The sequence below is a fragment of the Calidris pugnax genome, unplaced genomic scaffold, assembly GCF_001431845.1.
Source record: "Calidris pugnax isolate Ruff unplaced genomic scaffold, ASM143184v1 scaffold42, whole genome shotgun sequence".
Classification (NCBI taxonomy): domain Eukaryota; kingdom Metazoa; phylum Chordata; class Aves; order Charadriiformes; family Scolopacidae; genus Calidris; species Calidris pugnax.
Genome location: NW_015090920.1, coordinates 6,944,870 through 6,963,796, shown reverse-complemented (window position 1 = coordinate 6,963,796; position 18,927 = coordinate 6,944,870). Strand labels below are relative to the sequence as shown.

Here is an 18,927-nt window from a genome sequence, read left to right as displayed (position 1 = left end):
ACTTGCTTGTTTGTTTGCTTTTAATGTTAGCGATCGCTTCCCACCACAAATCCTCCCCATCCTTTGCCCAGTTACTGGTTGCCATAGTTCACCAGTTCCCCTCTGCCGCACTTCACAGAATCCCATGGCGTTGGAAGGGACCTCTGGAGATCATCTAGTCCAACCCCCCTGCCAAACCAGGTCCGCCTGGAGCAGGTTGTACAGGAACCTGTCCAGGTGGGTTTTGAACGTCTCCAGAGTAGGAGACTTCAGCACTTTCAGGCCCATGTTGATCATGGTAATGCAGGAGGGTCTCATCCTGCACCCAGCAGAGCCAGGATCTGGGGTTCACAGCCACCATTCTCCAGCAGTCAGGGCTGTTATGGCCAAGGCGAGCACACTGCATGCCAGCTCTCCTGCGTTTTTACAGTCAACCAACACCCCCACCCCTTCATTTCATAAAGAATTCCAGAAAGATGCCAGTCAAAATGCAAATCTCTGTGGAAAGAAGCCAACTTCTCCTCCCTGTGGGCAGAAAGGCAACCAGCCCTGTAAAAAGGGTAACAGGCTTGGGCTCCCTGCTTTTGGTGCCCGACTATGTACGAGGAAGGAAAATTCATCTCCAGTCCCTCTGTGTGACATTTGCCTCCTCACGAGCATCCCCAGCTGCCCCAAACACAGCCCTCCCCACACACGCTGGGGGCATTTCAGAAGCAGGAGCAACCTTATAACTATAGCCCAAAGGGAATTCCGAAAGGATTTGTTGCAGGTTCTCTGAGGAGAAGGCAGGGTGACGCTGCTGACCAGCACACCCGAAACATTCCTCGAAACCCAAGACCGCGCTGCAGGAGCAGAAGCTTCTTTACTCTGGGCACAGGTGGTGGCATGAAGCAATGAAGCACAAGCTCCACTCTTCTCACTTGACAATATTCTGCCCTGTGTGACTGCGGTCACTGGATTTTTCTCCCCTTTGTGTGCCGGGAGTGAGAACAGAAATCCTCATTGTTCTTGGAGGTGTTTACACACTGGAAAAAAATCATGTGCGCCTTCTCTTTCCCTCCTTCCTTCCCTCCCACCGTCTCTCTCTCTCTCTCACTTGCATGTGCACACCCAAGCAGCCATCCCTCCCCTCCTCCTTTCTCATCCCAGGCGGCTGCAGCAAGCTCGGGGAGCACATCTGGCACCGCCAGCCACAGCTGCTCCTCACGCCACACTCCTGTCCCACTGAGAAAAATCACAGTTCAAGGGGTGGGAGGTGAAGAGATGCCCCAAAAAAAATATATAAAATATCATCTGGCAAAGTAATGGGATTAACACGAGCAATACTGTGTAAATCACGATATTGCAGGCGGCTTTTTTGGCTACTGGTACACCAGCTAAGAGCAATAAACCAAAGCATAAACAAGAGGCCTCTGCCAGCACTAGTTATTAAGACAGAAACTGACTGATGCCGGGGCTGCGTTGGGAATGGCATCACTTTAATGCAGAGTTGCAAAATTTTACTCATCCACTCAGGGCAAGTCGTATCTTGATGGACAAGCGAAATAAATAGATTTTTCATTATAAGCATCCTACTAAAAGGCTGACAAATAAATCTTCCCGCCGTGGTGTTACCTTCCATAGTAGTTTTGGTGCTCTGAATGCCAGGAATATATAACAGGTATTTAAATGCATTTGTTCGTATTCAGACAGAATTGCCTTTTTGCATAACAATGAAGGTCTAAGTTTTTGTCTCAGCCGTACTGGTGTAAATCCCAACCAGACCTACTGATGTTTCCTATTTAGGAAGAGCAAGCCTATTCCAAGGACCTGTATTGGGACAGTATCAGTTGGCCCACTACCATTTTATCTGTTCTTCTGCAGCAAATACAACAAACAAAAAAAAAAAAAAAAAAGAAAAGGAAAAAGGGAACCACTATCAAAAAACCCCAAAGGCTATGTTCTTGCTTCTCTATTTTATTTTCTGGGTGCATTTGGAATTCCCAGGGATCACTGTAGTTCGACAGGAACTTTAAAAGGTGAGCTCAGGATTTTTGTCATTTCCAGCAAAATCTGTCCTAACGATGAAATTTCTTTCCTGGTCATGCTGTAGAATGAAAATATTTCTGAAAGGTTCTTCAGCTTTCTGTGCCTTCCTGTTTATAGACACATAAAACTCTTCCAGAGCTGAAGCAGAGTAAATTACTGCTTCAGAGCCCCGTGACTTTCCTCTGCCCCCAGTTATGCACATTAATATCAACTGTAACCCAGGTGTAGTCAAATTCCAAAGACCTACATGCATTTAGAATCTGAAATGCAGTTTTTCATTTCTAAAAATGAAAAATCCATCTGGTAGATTTAGGGATTCCTACACTCCTGTCATCCGAGTACCTATCCTGCTACCTAAACAGAATTAGGCAAAATAAAAACCTGCTTCGGCAGTTAACTACCATCAAAAAAAAGATTGTTTTATCCAGCTTCTTCAGAGGATGAAGAATATAAAGAGGATTTAAAGCACGAAACAAGCGTAGCCTCTCCGCTGCTGGTGGCAGGGAGCAGAGAATGAGGAGCCACCACTAAATAGGGTGTGTAATAGGTTCCTTGTACCCAGATTTGCACACTCACACACAAACCTCTGATGGCAGGGCCAGCGCAGCCACCAGCCAAGGACTATTTTAGAAGCCCAGCTTGTGGAGCATTTCCTCCAACCAAGACACAAACCCCAGACAAGGACTTCCTGGCTGGCACGACGACAAGTAGGCTCCAGCTTCCACGGCATCGCCCGGAGCGATGTCCCCGGCCAAAGGGCCACACGCTGGCCCGTGTCCCTCGGCGGCTGCCCTTTCAGCTGGCCATGAACTGCCCGTGTCCCCTGCCAGGCACCCTGCTGCCACCTCCCACCCCAGGGCTGGGAAGCCCTCTGCACCCTGGCTTTATTTGCGGCCAGTTCACTCGGACGAATTTAACCTACTTCTGACTGTGCGCTCAGGAAAAGGAGCAAAAAATAAGAGGGGATTGTGCCACTTCCATTTCGAGAGCATAGTGTCAGACACTGAACTTCAGGGAAAACTCCCCCGGGACTGTGCAGACTAGGGAAAAAAAAATGCTGTTTCCAGTGAACTGCCTTAACTCGATTGATTATCCCACTTTAGTGCCAATATAGACACATTTTAGCCCCTCTCACACAATACTAGCAGGCCAAGCAAATGTTACATGCTGACATGCCATTGCCAACACGGCTTTACTACGGGGGCCTTGAATGAGCCCGAGATAAAAGGAGCTCTATTTTGTTACTAGACTCAAGCCGAAAGCTATTTGTAGGCACATAAACTGTCTTTAATGTCAGCATTTATTGCTCATTTACATGTATCGTACAAACATCCAGCCTCTTACGTGGGTGCTAAGATACAAATTTCAATGCTTAACTGCAGGCCTGTTAAAAACATGTTAAAAAAGTCCCTCTCTTTCCTGTGCCATCTTCTCCTGGTTTAAAAGAAGGTGGTGATTGCAAGGATTCAAACGCATGCTGATAAACCATATTAATTTGAGTTACACGTCAAGATGTTCTACGTAAAACAACTCATCACTTTAGTTTCCTACAGTTTTAACTGCAGCTGCTTGGGACAAAGTCAACCAATACCTTCTCTAACCTTTATTAAACTGTTTCATCTTGGAAGACCTCTGGTTTAGATGATGGACCCAGACACCTGACAACAGACAGGAGACAACTTTCACAGAATTACAAAATCACACAGAATCTTCTAGGTTGGAAGGGACCTTAAAGATCATCTTGTCCAACCGTCAACCTAACTGACAAAAATAGACACCCGCACAACAAAGAAGAAGCATCACCATCACTAAACCATACCTCCCAGCACTACATCAACCCGTCTTTTGAACACCTCCAGGGATGGTGCCTCAACCACCTCCCTGGGCAGCCCATTCCAATGTCTGATAACCCTTTCTGTGCAAAAATTTTTCCTAATATCCAGCCTGAGACAGTGGCTTTCTAAAGTTGGAGACAACTGTAGGAAAAAAATAAATAAAATAGCAGTAGTCATAACTCCAAAGTGAAAAGGGATTACTTCTGGGAAGGAAAACCCAAGTGAAACACAAGTGTAAAAATGCTTTCAAAGCTAGGGAGATTCTGGGGCATGGCTGAAGCACACAGGCTGGAGGCAAGCCGCAGGGGTGCCCAAGCCAAGATATGCTGGAGGAAGAAGAGGTGCAGGAGAAGCCAGGGCACGGTGGAGATGCTGAAGAAGGCTGCAGAACACGGAGCCCCATGGCTGAGTGTAGGCAAGGCTGTGGGTCCGATGGGACTGCTTCCACTAATGATGGGGCTCTGGGACTTTTCCCCAACCAGTCCCAGCTGCCTGCCCTGGCAGAGGGAGAAGCTCCCTGAGCAGTTAAACAACTAATGAGCTGCATCTCCATCTCTCCTCCCTGCCCCTCCTGCACACAGGGTAATGCTGCTCCTTTTTGAGACCACGTTCACACATCCACACCACTAAGGAATGAAAAACCTGTGCGTTTATAAAAGTGCTCCCTGCACTAGTTTGCTCCGTCCCTCTGATCTCTGTTCTCCTGAAGATCACAGCCGCAATATAAAATATATGATTGTTAACTATTCAGCAGGATTATTCTGCCAGGGCTGGCAGCAAATAAATTAAAAGAGAGGTTGAAAGAATGAAGAAAGGTCTTCTCTTCCTCAGAGCCCTGCAGCTGAAGCAAAGCAAGAAAAACTGCTTACGGCTCCCCCTTCTTCCTTCTCTCATCCAACATCTACCTTCCTTTCTCTACCATTCACAAGACATGAAGTTCACACATCCCAGTAACGAAGGTCACGCACATCTTCGTAGCAAGAGCACCAAAAGTTGCCTAGCACTGTTTGTTCAACAAAAGGCTCAACTTTCTGCAGAAAACAGAAATTATTCATTGAAACGCTTCTGAAGCGATTCTAATTTGCCCTCCACCAAAACAGGTAAGTTTTCAGCAGAATTGCTCCTCAGGCAGTTCGCACAAAATGCCACTGCCAGCACGTGAGCAGCACGGAGCAAAGGGTAAGAGACACGTAGAGCTGTCTGTCTGTCTGTCTTGACCAAAGCCTCACGCCAGAGGTAAGTGACTGGAATAACCTTGCCCTTTGGGAACTCTTTGCCCCAGTACTTGAAGTATTAAAGACAACCAGTTTCCACCATTAGCTTTATTTAGAAACCACACCGCTCACTGCTGAAAGAGGAACCTCATCATCATGCCCACACTCAGTTGTGTTCTGTGGTATTATTTAAAGACAAAATGTACAAACCAGCAGCTCAGCTGTATGTCAAATGACAAAACTGGGTTCCTGAATTTGTTATATATTTTTTTAAATAGTCAGTAGGCATCCGCAGAGCCTTCCTGAGTGCACTGAGATGTATACAAGCTCCTCACCAGCCAGGGACAGTTTCTTTTCTTGCCTTCCTTCCACAAGCAGTCTCACTGGTGTCAGTGGAACACACTTTGACAACAGATGTGTCCTTCAGTGTCAAAATAAAATAAAGGCCCAAACTAAAATGCACGACCTGAAGGGCTGGTGGGAAATATTCTCTCTCCTTACAAGGCTCTGGCACATGACTTAGATTTGACATGAAGACGTCTGCCACTGATTTTAGAGGCATTTTCCAAGGCTAACAATATCCCGATTCCCATGCCAATCAGGATCATTCCCGACTCAGGTCCCAGCTGTGGAGCATCTGATAAGATTCAGGTCCTTTCCTATTCAGTACAGCAAATCCAGCACAGGGTTAAACAAACAAGTGCACAGAGGCAGAGGACTGACCAGACGCAGCAACAGAGTTAGTACATCTTCTCATCTTTAAGAGGTGACCTTGCTCAAGGTCAAAAATATTGGAAACATGGAGAAAAAAAAAAAAGCACTGCCAATGCCCCTGCGGTGCCAGTTCTGTGAATAAAGGACTCCAGTGTTCACTACTGTCATTTTTGTAGCTGCCATGAATGCAAAAAAACCCAACTTATAAATAAAAAGCCCAAAGATGCCATAACAAGCCTCAAGTCTCCAAACAGTTCCAACAATTAAATACAACCCTGACTTTAAAGGCTGTAATTGGCAACCGGTTATTTAAAATTAATCTTTAAGCACTGCTTTAACAAAAATGGCTTTTCCTGTGAAAAATCAAGGACTCCATCCGAGTCAGACACTTGTTAAGAGATCTTGCCACCCTCTACTGCAGTGCTGAAAAAATGCACAAGCAGAGATATAGGTTGGCTTCCTCCCCCTTTTCTGCTCATTACCATCAGTTTTGAGAACTGATTAGCTGTGGTTGTTATTCATTAGTCACATCTCTAAAATCTGAATTATAAACACCTCTGTGAGGTCTTATTCTAATCAACCTATTTTGAGTCTTGCAATTAATACTAACGCCAGAAAAATAATTGAGCGGTGTACATTTAAAGACCACCCTCCCTTCCCACAAAAATCCAGGCTTAGATTTGCATGAAAAGGAAGATTAAAATAAGATCTACAAACTCTGCCATCCCCGCTACACATCCTTCTCCCGTGTACACCGCTGCCACTTCAGGTGGTTAATTCAGGTGACATAATGGGTACACGGTAAATATGAAGCAGCCATCAATGATTTTCCTGCTGGGGTCAGATGCTACACAGCTGATAGATCTCGGGAGGGCAAGAACACGCAGGCATGACAGATTAAGTGACTGCCATTGGCTGTGCGCTTGCTCTGAATACTCAAGCTATGGACAATAATCAATCGCTTGGGGCTGCTAATGATACTGATCAAATGCACTTAGCACTCGGCAGCTTGAGGGCTACCATCCTCACACTTGGAACATACACAAGCTGCTATCCACGGGCGAGATCAAATAAGAAGCTGGTACCAGCAAGATCCGGCTTGTTCCTTCTTTGCCTGCCTGTCCATCCGTCCTGTCCTGTGTCCCCCTCCCCCCGAAACTATAAGAGAAATGTTTGCTGAGGAGTAAACACAATCTTTCCCATAAGACAATCAATTTAGAGATCCTACAACCATCTGTGAAAGGTTGGGGCCAGCGGTTCACATGGAGGGACACCACCACTGCTTGAAGAATGACTTGCTACAGGAAACAAAGTGTATTACCACCTCCCAGAGGTCTGTGTGACAGCCTGCCTGGCTCCTGACATGACTTCCCAAGGCTCGACCTATGAGCCAGGGTGATTTGGCTTCCTCATCATTATCATCAGCTCAAGATGTTGATCTCTTTCCAGCTTTTAAAAGCAGGGAAAGTAAAAAATTTTGCCACTGAGTTTCAAAGAGAGCAAGATCAGGGCACAAATTTCTTAGTTTGGCTCAGGCATCCTAAACCACAGCTCCCCCCTCTTTCAACGGTTGAGACGGGGGTGGTGGTTTGGGTTTTGCATTTATTTTTTTATATAACTAAGGCCTTGTTCACACACAAAAAAAATCTATTGCTTTAACTGTACAGGTTATTTATTCCTTATGCCTATACAGAAAAAGGATTCATTGCACAGTGAAACAAGGCGGTGTCATGCATACCTGAGATTACACCCTTCATTTTAGGGGATTATATCCTTCCTCTAAGGGGTTAAAAAAAGTAATACTCTAATTGACAGAGGAAATCACTTCTCTAATTGCTAAGAGAAGCAGTAAATTAGACCAGACCTAATGTCCTGACTGGTTCTTTGCTCTCAGCTCCCACAACTGGGATTCCGGGCATTTGAAACCAACTTTCCATCCCTTGGGAATCACCCTTCCTTCTGTTGTTGGGCAGACAGTCCCATAGCAACACTTTGACGGACCACAGGGATCAGTTGGCAAGATGGAACAAACACAAAAATGTCTTTACAAGTACACTGCATTTAATCACCACAAGAAAAATAAATTTTGAAGAAATTACCAAACAGAACTGTCTGAGTAGAATTTGTAACAGTTAGTCCTGCAGATAACTGTTTGTTCCCTGGCAGCCCTTTCCCCGAATGCAGGAAACTCACTGCAGAAAATGTCTGATTTTTCCAATAATAATAAACTGGCAAAAGAACATAGTGCAGATCTGTACCACCAAGTTGGGTTTGCACACCGTGTGCCAAGATCACTGCTCATCTCTTCTGGGGTTATCTCACCAGCCTAGGACATGAGGCAACGTACACCATACCTGCTTGAACAAAAGGGGGGTGTTTCAACAGGCAGAATGCAGTAACCATTCGGATTTTTAGCTAAAATTTGCTCATTGTGGAGAATGAAAAGAAGAATCCTCACCACAACGCACAGTGAGGATTCATTAAGCTGTTAAGAAAGAGGCTTGTATTAAGAGCCCTGCTTAGTTAGTAATTAATCATTACTGAAAGAGTTAGCTCTAAGCATGCCAGCAATGATGGTTAATCCCTTCTTTCCCTCCCTTGTTCCTGCAGAAAGTGCCACAGGAATCCTTCACAGCTGCCAGTTTTCAAAAGGTCAGTTCTAGGGCTCGAGATACCCCAGAAGAACATCATCTCCAGATGTTCCAGCCTTCCAGTAAGGGTTGACTGAGGCTGACAAGTTCATTACGTAAAGCAAGGCTGCTGGGGGTAAATACACCTTGGGCTGCAAAAAATCACCTTGTGCAAGCATCAGGTCCAACACAGGTGCCTACAACTCAAACTGTTACACCCTCCCCAGTACTGCCTACAATAATGACTGTAAACTGGGTTTGTTAAGCCCTAAAAATGGCAGGCAATGGGACAGTTTTCTTGCTCTCTTCAATGAATGGGAGGGTGTAACCAGACTCTTAGTGGACCACGTTGTGGTAGATAGAGGGGCAAGACACTAACTTCAACACAGGAAACTGCAATTACATACCAGGAATCAAAGACTGGAGCAGCTGCCCAGAGAAACTGTGGGTTCTCCATCCTGGGAGATACTCAAAACCCCACTGAACACGATCCTCAACGACCATGCTGACCCTGCTTTGAGCTGGGACTGGATGACCTCCAGAGCTTCAACTACATTGTCCTTATTCTGTAATGCCAGTTTTAGGAAAAGGATCTACATAGTTCTGGGGATTTCTTCTCCCTACCTGCTGCTTAGCCCTGGAATACAGCAGAATAGAAGAGCACTGGAAGGTGAGAATGGAGAAACAGGCACTCTCATTATCGATATTCAATTAATTATATCAGTTGTGAATACTGAAGGCACAAGGGGATCTTTTTCCTGCTGTATCTGTGCTGCCCAGATGCGGACACCTTCAGCTGTTACAGTGGATCTTGATGCCTGGCTCGGACTTACATGCACTTCCACAATGAGCACTAGCTTGTTGCCACCTTGATGGATGTTTCCAGGAGCTTTTACTAGCATGGAACACACTCCAACACATGCCATCAAACACACACGTTCAAGAAAAAAAAAAAAAAATTAGCTCCAACCACCTTCTGCTCAATTGAAGTCCATTAAAAGGCAGAAAACAGGGAAACAAATGGAACCCTCCTTGTGAGCTGATATTAAACTAACAAGGTTTGTATTCTGCAAGCTGGAATGACTTCCCAGTGAGCCTGTTGGCCACAAACTTCTGAGAACACACCAGAGAAGTTGCTAACGCCATGCATTAAATTACTCTTGTTCTTACCGCCACAAACTTCTGAGAACACACCAGAGAAGTAGCCACCTTAATGCAACTTGCTAACGCCATGCATTAAATTACTCTTCTTCTTACCATCTGTTCCATCTAAGGGCTGCTTTGAGGCAATTACTAGGAACTTGTTATTGCATTCCATTATACAATTCAACTCTCAAAAAAAAAAGCAATGAACTAATTCTTTCCTGCAACATACTCAGTCTACTCTTCTCCTGGCTACTCCACGTACCAGCTAAAATACAGTACCAGAAACAACAGCATTTTCTCCAGAGTGTTAGGTTACAGATACCTAAAATGCATATGTAAGTGCTTGAAATGCCACAAAGAGATTATCCTTGATAAATTGGTATTTTGAGCAAATGTTTCAGAAATAAAATAATTCCTAGCATTTAAGTCCTCCAGAATATTTAATTCACCGTGTCATTCCAATTCTCCCTTCCCTCATTCATCTGAATTCTCAAACGCTGCTCTCAGACATGTGCCTCTCTTACCTTTCTCTGGGACTAGAAAACTAGTTTTGCATATTGAATCATTATTTATTTCCATGGATGTCTCTGGAATCCTTTGACAGCTTTATCTTACTGATGAGGATAAATGTTCTTTCAAAAGCTACTGCCAGGCTGCCCTCATTCTCGGATGTCAAAGGATGCGGTCGGCAGAATCTGTCAAAAATAACTCACATAGTCTGGGGGATCTGAAAATTACAATTGATAGTTTTGAAAATACAATTGATACAGGGTAGCTTTGGGTAGGTCCACTTTACCACTAGCACCCAATCTCTTCTTGCCTTTTCCTTTCTCCTGGTCGCCACGGGAATTATTCATTTGAAAAACAAATTAGAAAGAAGCGGTGATATGACTTCAGTATTTCTGAAAATTAGATTGTTTTTTCTCTTCAGATTCTGCAGGTGCTCATGTCTAGAAACTTTTTGAAGCATAAAGGAAACAAACCGAAGGAAGTCAATTTACACTTAAACCAGAATCCTGTAATGGTTTGGGGCTTCTATCGTGACTGCTTTTGCTGGCACCCAGATCTGACTCTGGAAGCTAATGATCATTTTTCAAAGCTAAAAGCAGGATGTAGTAGCTGAGAAGGATTAGCAGAGGCAACTAGCCTGACCCCACAAGTGCCAACAGGCACAACATGCAGCTCCTGAACCAGTGAGGGCACACAGCAGAAGACCAGCTCTTCTCCCCTTTCCTCCACCCACCCCGTGGACAGACAGGGGTCTTGCCTTCAGGAGGCCCCAGATCAACCCTCTCCTCCCCATCAGCAGCTGTGCCAGTGAATCCACACATTCCCTGCTGCCAGTGGTGTCAGGAAGCTTTCAGAGCAGCACCTTGGCTTCAGATTTGCCTCCTCTGGCCTCCCAAGTGGGACACAAGGGAGCAGGGGAGCTAACTGCTTCCAATGATGATGGCATCACGCTCTAACTTTGAAAGGAAGACGGCTCTTCTCAACCAAGGCTACTAGAAATAACCGAGAGAAACAGCACAGCTTGATGGTGAGCTCCCTAGAAAGCAGTTTTCCTTCACTGATGCTGCAGACCTGAAGGTTATTGACCTTCATGGGTTAGGGCCAGGCTTTCAGCTGGGTGGCACGAGCCGATGGAGGCAAAAGGATGGAATGGCAGGGGCAGCGTGCTGCCCAGCTGAGCACCAGCCACTAAAAACATAAAACAATTCATTTACAATTTTTACATCCCTGGAAGGTGGACGGCGCTTTGGGTCAGGGTTTATATAGATCAGTATGAGCAGCTTAGCTATTACCAGCCACCAAACCCTGGGTGTGTATGCACACACGCACACAATGCAGTGTAGTTAAGCCCACTACAACATTTCATCTTCACAAGTGAGAAGATCAAGTGGCTACGGCACTTGAGAATTACCTGGTGCCTCCTTTCCAATGAAGATAAACACAATGCTCGTATCAGACCTGGGCCATCGTGAACCGCACACTGACCGACAGCGGTACATTTCGCTTGTGTGCTCTCCCAAGACACTGTCTCACTGCCTTTTTTTTTTAGGGGAAGTAAACAAAATTATTCCAAACACCTTTTCTTGGGCTTTATACAAGAACTGCCTCGTTATATTAGATCACAGATCCACTTAGCCTGGTATCCTTTCTTTGGCAATGCCCAGTAACTAGGGCTTAAAGACTGCAAGAAGCGAGGCAAATAAATACAGAGGATGCCTTCCCCTTGTACACACTACCCACCTTCCCACAGCCAGCCAGTGGCTCGGGCACACCTGGGCCTTAAAAAAAGGTATCCAGACCATTATAGCTTGACACAGTCCTCCCTTCCAAAAACTTGCCCAACTTCTCTTTTGATCCAATTTAGACTTTCACCCGTTAATGCAGCCTAGGGTGAAGTTTCACAGCCCCATTACCTGCCTTGCTTCTCTCCTTTGCTTGGGATTCCTGCAGTTTCTGCATTTGCCTTTTGCACCCATTTGCAATTTTAGCACAACTCTCACACCTCTTTCAGCTCACTCTTACCCAGGCTAAACAGTGCTCAGGTGTTCGCAGTATTCCATCAATGGAAAGCTTCAGGCAGCAATATTTGCATCTCCAAGGCCCCCATCTTATATTTTAATTGTGATTTTACTGCATATTTGTACAAAGAGTGAAAGTGTTCACGTGAAAACTTTGTGAGCTGTTGCTTGCACTGTGCCTGTAGTTTTGGCATAAGTAGGTGGCACTTCTGAAGATGAACACTTCCTACAGTTAAAATTTACAGCCTTTGCTGAGGTTCATCACAAATGGAGTAGTATGTTACCTGCAGTGACATACAACCTGCCAGAACACACAGCCTTCTGTCATTCCTAACAAGCAGAAACACCAAAGCAATCAAACACCAAAATTAAGAAGCTCTTCTCCAGCTATTGCCTGGAGAAGAGAAGGCTCCAGGGAGACCTTATAGCAGCCTTCCAATATCCAAAGGGAGCTACAGGAGAGCTGGGGAGGGACTCTTTGTCTGGGAGTGGGGAAACAGGACAAGGGGTAATGGTTTTAAACTGGAAGAGGGAAGATTTAGATGAGATACCAGAAAGAAATTCTATGCTTTGAGGGTGGTGAGGCACTGGAACAGGTTGCCCAGAGAAGCTGTGGCTGCCCCATCCCTGGAGGGGTTCAAGGCCAGGCTGGATGGGGCTTGGAGCAACCTGCTCTGGTGGGAGATGTCCCTGCCCAGGGCAGGGGGGGTTGCAAATTGATGATCTTAAAGGTCCCTTCCAACTCTAACCACTCTGTGATTTCTCTCCTTACCCAGCCAGGAGCCCTTTGAAGCATGTTTTTGATAAGGCCAGCATTCCTGAACCACACATTGCCCTGCTCAGGCTGGTCTCTAGCTGCTCCAAGACTCAGGAGCCCCTCACAGCAGGTAAGGCACACACTGGGGCACTCCTGCGCTGTCTGAATCCATGCAGGTGGCCAGCATGGCCAGTTCATCAAGCAACATCTGCAGGTGTCATTATCAAGATGGGACCAGCCAAGATCCAAACCAGTTCCAGGCTTGGTTCCTCTGAAGTGTTGCCCAAGCCACAGGTCTGACTGGATGCTTCACCCACCTCGCTGCAGTAGGTCGAGGTGAGGGCAGACAGCACACACACACACACACACACACGCCTGTCTGCATTTCCCAAGGAATCTGTTAGAGAGAGAGAGGTACTAAGCTGTCCTTGCAAACGAGCAATTACTGTTTGCTACGAGTGATACCTTGAGACCTTTGTCTGCAGCAGGTGACTTGGCACGGCTGCACCTTAAGAAGTATTTTTCAAAGGGACATTTTGGGATGCAGCCAGATCTTTTACAAGGTCCTGTAATTTCAATAACGTAATTAAACCCAGAATTTAGCACTTGCAGGACTGAAAGAAGTGAAACGTGTGGCTAAATAATGCCTGCTCACATTTTCTTTCTCTATGACGTCTCTCAATCTGCTAAATAAAAATCACACAATTCTTCACGATCAAGAATGCAAATCATAAAACCAGCTTCTTGATAGGCAGCAAGCATAAGGCTGGGAGGCTTAAAGGGATATGGCTAAAAAGAAAATATTAACTGATCTAGAAATATCATCTGAATGAACTGCTCTCATCCTTGGGTCTAGTTTCTGCTGTGCTCAGTGGATCTGGACTGGTGTATTTAAACAAGCTAGAATCCATAGTTTTGTTTTTTAAAAAAAAAAACAAAAAACAAAAATAAACAAAACAAAATTAGTAAAAGTTAAGCAGTTGCTTAAATACTAGACAGAGAGAACATTTTGATCCCAGATAGGACTAGGACCCTTTTGAGAGATCTAGGAATACACACCAGTTAGGACATCACTTCCACTGGGTGGGTGGGAATAATAAAAAATTAGGAGAGGAAAAAGGTTGTTCCTGGCTTATATGTTTCTGAAAAGTTTTCCCTTAAACTACATATAAATACATTCAACGGAGACCACATCTTTAAAAGACAGCTTTTCATGCATGGGGTGTACACAGAGTGCAGATACTGTATTTGTCAATTCAGCTGCACACACAGCCAAAGCCCTGAAAACTGAGGCTCGTAGGAAATCGGAACACATCTGGCCCCAACTCAGCTTTGCCATCAACCATAGTCCAAACATTAGTGCAAAGAGTCAAAATTACTTCTTAATTCCTAAATTCCAACTAATACGAATTTTGACTACCAATTTATAATCCCTCGTGTCCCTCCAATGAAAAGGAGCGAGGAATGAAAACCAAATCCGCAGCAGACCCTTGTGTAGAAAAGACTGGAAACGGCTGCTGTACAAACACAAATTATATTACTAATGTGATCTGGCAGTTTTACTTGAGTCCCATAGCTGTAGCTTAATCATATCTTTGACACAGCTAAATTGCTAGGATACAATGGGACCTGTAGCTAATAACATCGCTTCAAAAATAAACAAACTCCTGTTTTTCTAAAGTGATTACGAGCAACTCCCATATATTCTGCATGAACTGCATCTGCTTAACCATCATGTTCTGAGGCGACATCACCGGTAACTGGTCTGGTTTGTGCTATTATGGCAGGAAGGGGTCAGACAGTATTTTGCAATAGGCATTTTTGCTGCTGCTCTCAAATGCTCTTTCTTGGTTTACACTGACATTTAACACAGCAGCGACAGAGAGCGGGAAGACGCCGTTCTGATTTTTTAACAAGAGAAAACAAGATAGTGCAGATAGCAAAATCACAACTGATAACGAGGACACGGGACAGATAAAAAAAGAAATAGGTTTAACCACTGTGCCTACCTTCCAAAGTGATGTGATGCCACAGAAACTCTCAGGCCTGGAAAACACTGCACCCAAGCACGGCCGGGCTCAGCAAGGTACCCAGCTGGCTGACATCTCCTCTGGCACCACCAGATCTGCAAACTACCCCTCCTTTGAGAGCTCCCTAATCTTCTCCAATTGAAACCACCTGTGCCTCGTAAATACCAACCACTTAACTCAGTTAACTGAAGCCAGCTGATTTTGAACTGAAGTGGATACAGCAGCTCTCAGATGAGCACTGCCAACCTGCAAGGGTGAGCGAGAGCTGTGGGTTAAACTCTTTATAACTCCTTACAACTCTCTGAAGATCATACCCCCACCTCGACCTTGCCAATGCTGGCTCTGAACGTGGCTCAGAATTTCTTGCATTCGCAAAGGCTGGAGGGAGAAGTCTTTCTGCTATCACATGGATTGGAAAATGTTTGGGAATGGGCCATTTTGGATAAAGCTGACATGAACCGTAAGACAGTCCCCTTCCTCTTTACTGTTCCCAAATTTATGCTAGCAACATCCAGAATCACGTGTATGAAATACAAGATAGTATAAAAAAACAGTCTGCTCATCTATCTCAGTATATCGCACACCCATGGCATAAGAAAAGAATTTTCTGAGTGTTCAGCTGTTTCTTCTGGAAATTTAAGCAGTTCCTTTTCAGGCCTTGGCTGATACTTTGCTCTGACAACAACCTTGCCTCCACCACCGAGGCTACGCAACCTACCTGAAGTTGCAAGAGCTACTTTAACTGTTTTCTAGATGGATACAGTGAAGTCTCACTTTGTCTTACTCACTTCTGGGTGGCACACAGACAGAAGGACCTTTTCTAACTACTCACCCTGCAAAATCACACTAGACACTGAGGATGAACTCCTGGCACTAATGACATCAAACCAGTTCCACAACTAACCTAAGTTCGATCGGTTTCTTTCTTTCTTAAATTATGACCTGTACTAAAAAGACTTATTATGTCAAACTGGTATTTTGGTTGCATCTATTATAGGGACAATTCTTCTTAATTTCAGGTCATACTTCTTTTCTATTTGTGAATTTTTTTAAGTAAAAATACTTTTTCATTATTAAAGGGAGTCAATCTGATTCAATCAAGGTCAGTATAAGCCTGGAACCTCCTCCCCAGTTTTAGTGCCTATTCAGACAGGCATCAGACTTCACATGTGCATCAAAAAGAGCTCATTTCAATGCATTTCAGACAACACAGGTACTTCACAATGGGTTTATGGTTGTGTTCTTTTCTTTATTAACCATAGCACGTAAAGTAAAAGCACAAAGGCAGTTCTCAAAGAGAAAAATCCCAGAATGCTTTGGGAAAAAATATCTAAACAAGTATTCTGCTGTTCTCTAATGTGTTACTAAAGACACCATCATCCCTCATCCCTCCAGAAGTGTTCTTAATTAAATAAGAATCTATTAAAAAATACAGTGCCCCTCAGCGTAAACTCCCACCCCCACCCTTCTCTTTCAATTTTAAAAGTGATCTATCTTGCCTTCCCCCTGCCTAGGAGCTCATTAGAAACAGCCCCTTCTGCACATATGCATCACCTAGCACAGATTTGGAGGGAGACAGACAGAAGAAAGGGAGAGAAAGAAATTAGAAAGTGAATGAAAATAGTAGGCCTGCGAGACAAGAAAGCAACTGCAGACAAAGAACACCCAGTATTCACGAGGGAACAATGAAAGCTGAGAGACGAATGCTGGTACCATGGGATTAAAACAGAAGCTGTTGCTCAACTTTGCAGCAAAAGATGCAGTGCTGCTCTAAGTAAATTATCAATTCAATTATCAACAACAACCAAGGCAAACCGGACAGATCTATCGCATCACTTTCTCTGGGTGGCAAAAGGTTGCCATTAAACACGTCTTAAACTTCCACCAGAAGCGCCAAGCGCAGGCAGCCTTCCTCTCACTACCTGCTGATTGCTTCACGAAGCCCAAGGAGCATCCCCTGCCACCCTCTTTCCTCAGCACCCACTTCCAAACATTTCGGACAACAAGTGAGCTGGGCAAAGTCCAAACTGGTCAAACCAAAAAGAACAAAAGCCAGATCCCTCTGAGAGCTACAGCGATGATAAAACCAGCAATCTCGGAGTGGCCAGTTTTCCCATCCATTTTCTGTGACAGAGCTTTACTTGAGGAATTAACTCCTAACAGTTCACCTTAAAAATCACTTTTCCATTCTGCAAGAACTTTGCCAGATACTCCAAGGAGCAGTATGGCATTTGTTGACAGCAAGCGACTCCAAAGAAGCAGCTCCCTTTGAGCTTTACTCCGTGGCAGGATAAATGATAAAGTAACGAGCGTTTCCTCAACCTCTCTGACACCAGAAAGGATGAGGATGATGGAACACACATCGCAGGAGTCCTGGGATTGAGGCAAATGCAAAATATAGTAAATCTGCCTGCCTTAATGCTAGGAGGGGCAGACATTCCTTAAAATATCTGCAAAGAATAATTTGATCTCCAGGCTTAACCAGGGCCTTTTATATAACTCCCCAGATACGTCTGCCTGAAAGGTGGCTTTGCCCTCAAGATAGTTTCTGCTTGTCCTGCTCTGATCTCTGAACATAAACCTGCACCTCCTGGTACTTGAGCTGTAAAATCACACAAGCCACATGCCTTCGTTGTGGTTTTTTATTTCAAAAAGTTGTTTCTGCAATGGATTTTAAGTAACTTCATACAGCTGCCTGGCACAGCTGCCCGGCAGTCCCTTCAGTACTGAGGTGGGAAGGATCTTTCCATCTCCAGCCCTTGGAAAGCTGTGCTAGAAGGCACTAGGAGAAGGGATTCAAAATGAAGCCCACAACTAAGCGTGGCCACAGGGCTATTTGTTTTGGAATGTTTTGCTAGATTTCCTCCTCCACACATGACGGATCCGTCCTTCACCTACACTACAGTGGAATTCGCCCCAACCCTAATTTTAATTAAATAAATACCAGGCATCCCTCACCAAGACCAGTGCTTTCAGAAGATGACACAGTGTTTTGGGAGACTCCTAGGAATTTCTTTGCTTGTGTATGTGGGCACAAAGACAAAATGTCTTACTGATCGGAAAAAAGAGTCTCCAGAAAAGATTTTGTCTTCCCCCCACCAAAATAAATTAAAATCAGTTCACCTTGCCCCTTTTTTTCCAGAAGTTGCAGAGTCACCCCCTTGCTGAAACTCCAAGGCATTTCCATCTGATGGCTTTTTGCCAGTACACTCTCCTGTGAGAGTTTTGTTCTTTATGACTGCAAAGCTCACACTTGTGAGAGAGGACAGGTAGCAAAAGCAGTAAACCAGACTGTGGTAACCGCAGTCACACCGAGGAGCAAGCTTGATTAGATTTTTAATAATGCCAACATATTAAGCAGGACTGTGACAAGAAGGACAGACTGGAAGAAGCCAAGGAGGTAGCTACAATTTTAATAAATCCTTTGCCAACCTGGGAAGCAGGAGGGGGAGAGAGCACTGATCTCAGCACGCAAAACCGAGGCAGCGGGTTAGAAATTGGACCTGGTATGTTACCAGAGTACTGCTGGGAAACCACACGGAAAGACATAGCTTCAGATTGTAAAATTTAAGAACTCAGCTCCTGGTTTCTAGTGTCTCCTCCTGAAGGGTATTTAAAAAAAATAATAGTTTAAAAAAAAAATTAAAATCTCAGGTAATTTTAGGAATCAACCCCAAACTCTGCATTTGGATTTATAGGATCAAAGCCTATAGAATGCTCTGAGTTTTGCCACGCGCACAGGTGTTTCAAAATGGAGGTCACACACCAGAAGCTTACTTCCAGTCTTTTAGCCTCTGCCAGCCTGCACTCGGACCACGGCGTTGCTAGCAGCCATCTGCTTACAAACCATCTCACAGTCTTTTAGCCTCTGCCAGCCTGCACTCGGACTGTGTTGCTGGCAGCCGTCTGCTTACAAACCATCTTGGCAGATGCTGCACCCAAGCACTTGGAAGTTGGGCACCTAAGGAAAGGGACCACCTTGCTCACACTTAAGCGGCACTCCAGGTGCCCTCTCTACGGCCTGTCCCTGACTCTATCTCCTCCCCACGTGGACTCTCCAACTTCC

The 18,927-nt window shown here is 44.8% G+C and overlaps 1 protein-coding gene across 1 annotated transcript in view; it reads right to left on the bottom strand.

The window, feature by feature from the left end:
* The window catches only part of MAML3 (mastermind like transcriptional coactivator 3), a 141,602-nt gene extending 141,335 nt beyond the window's left edge, over positions 1 to 267 (bottom strand). Inside the window, exon 1 of the mRNA XM_014949816.1 lies at positions 178 to 267. Coding sequence (XP_014805302.1) covers positions 178 to 267 — 90 coding nt within the window. The remainder of the gene's footprint in view (positions 1 to 177) is intronic.
* Positions 268 to 18,927: the final 18,660 nt, after the last annotated feature.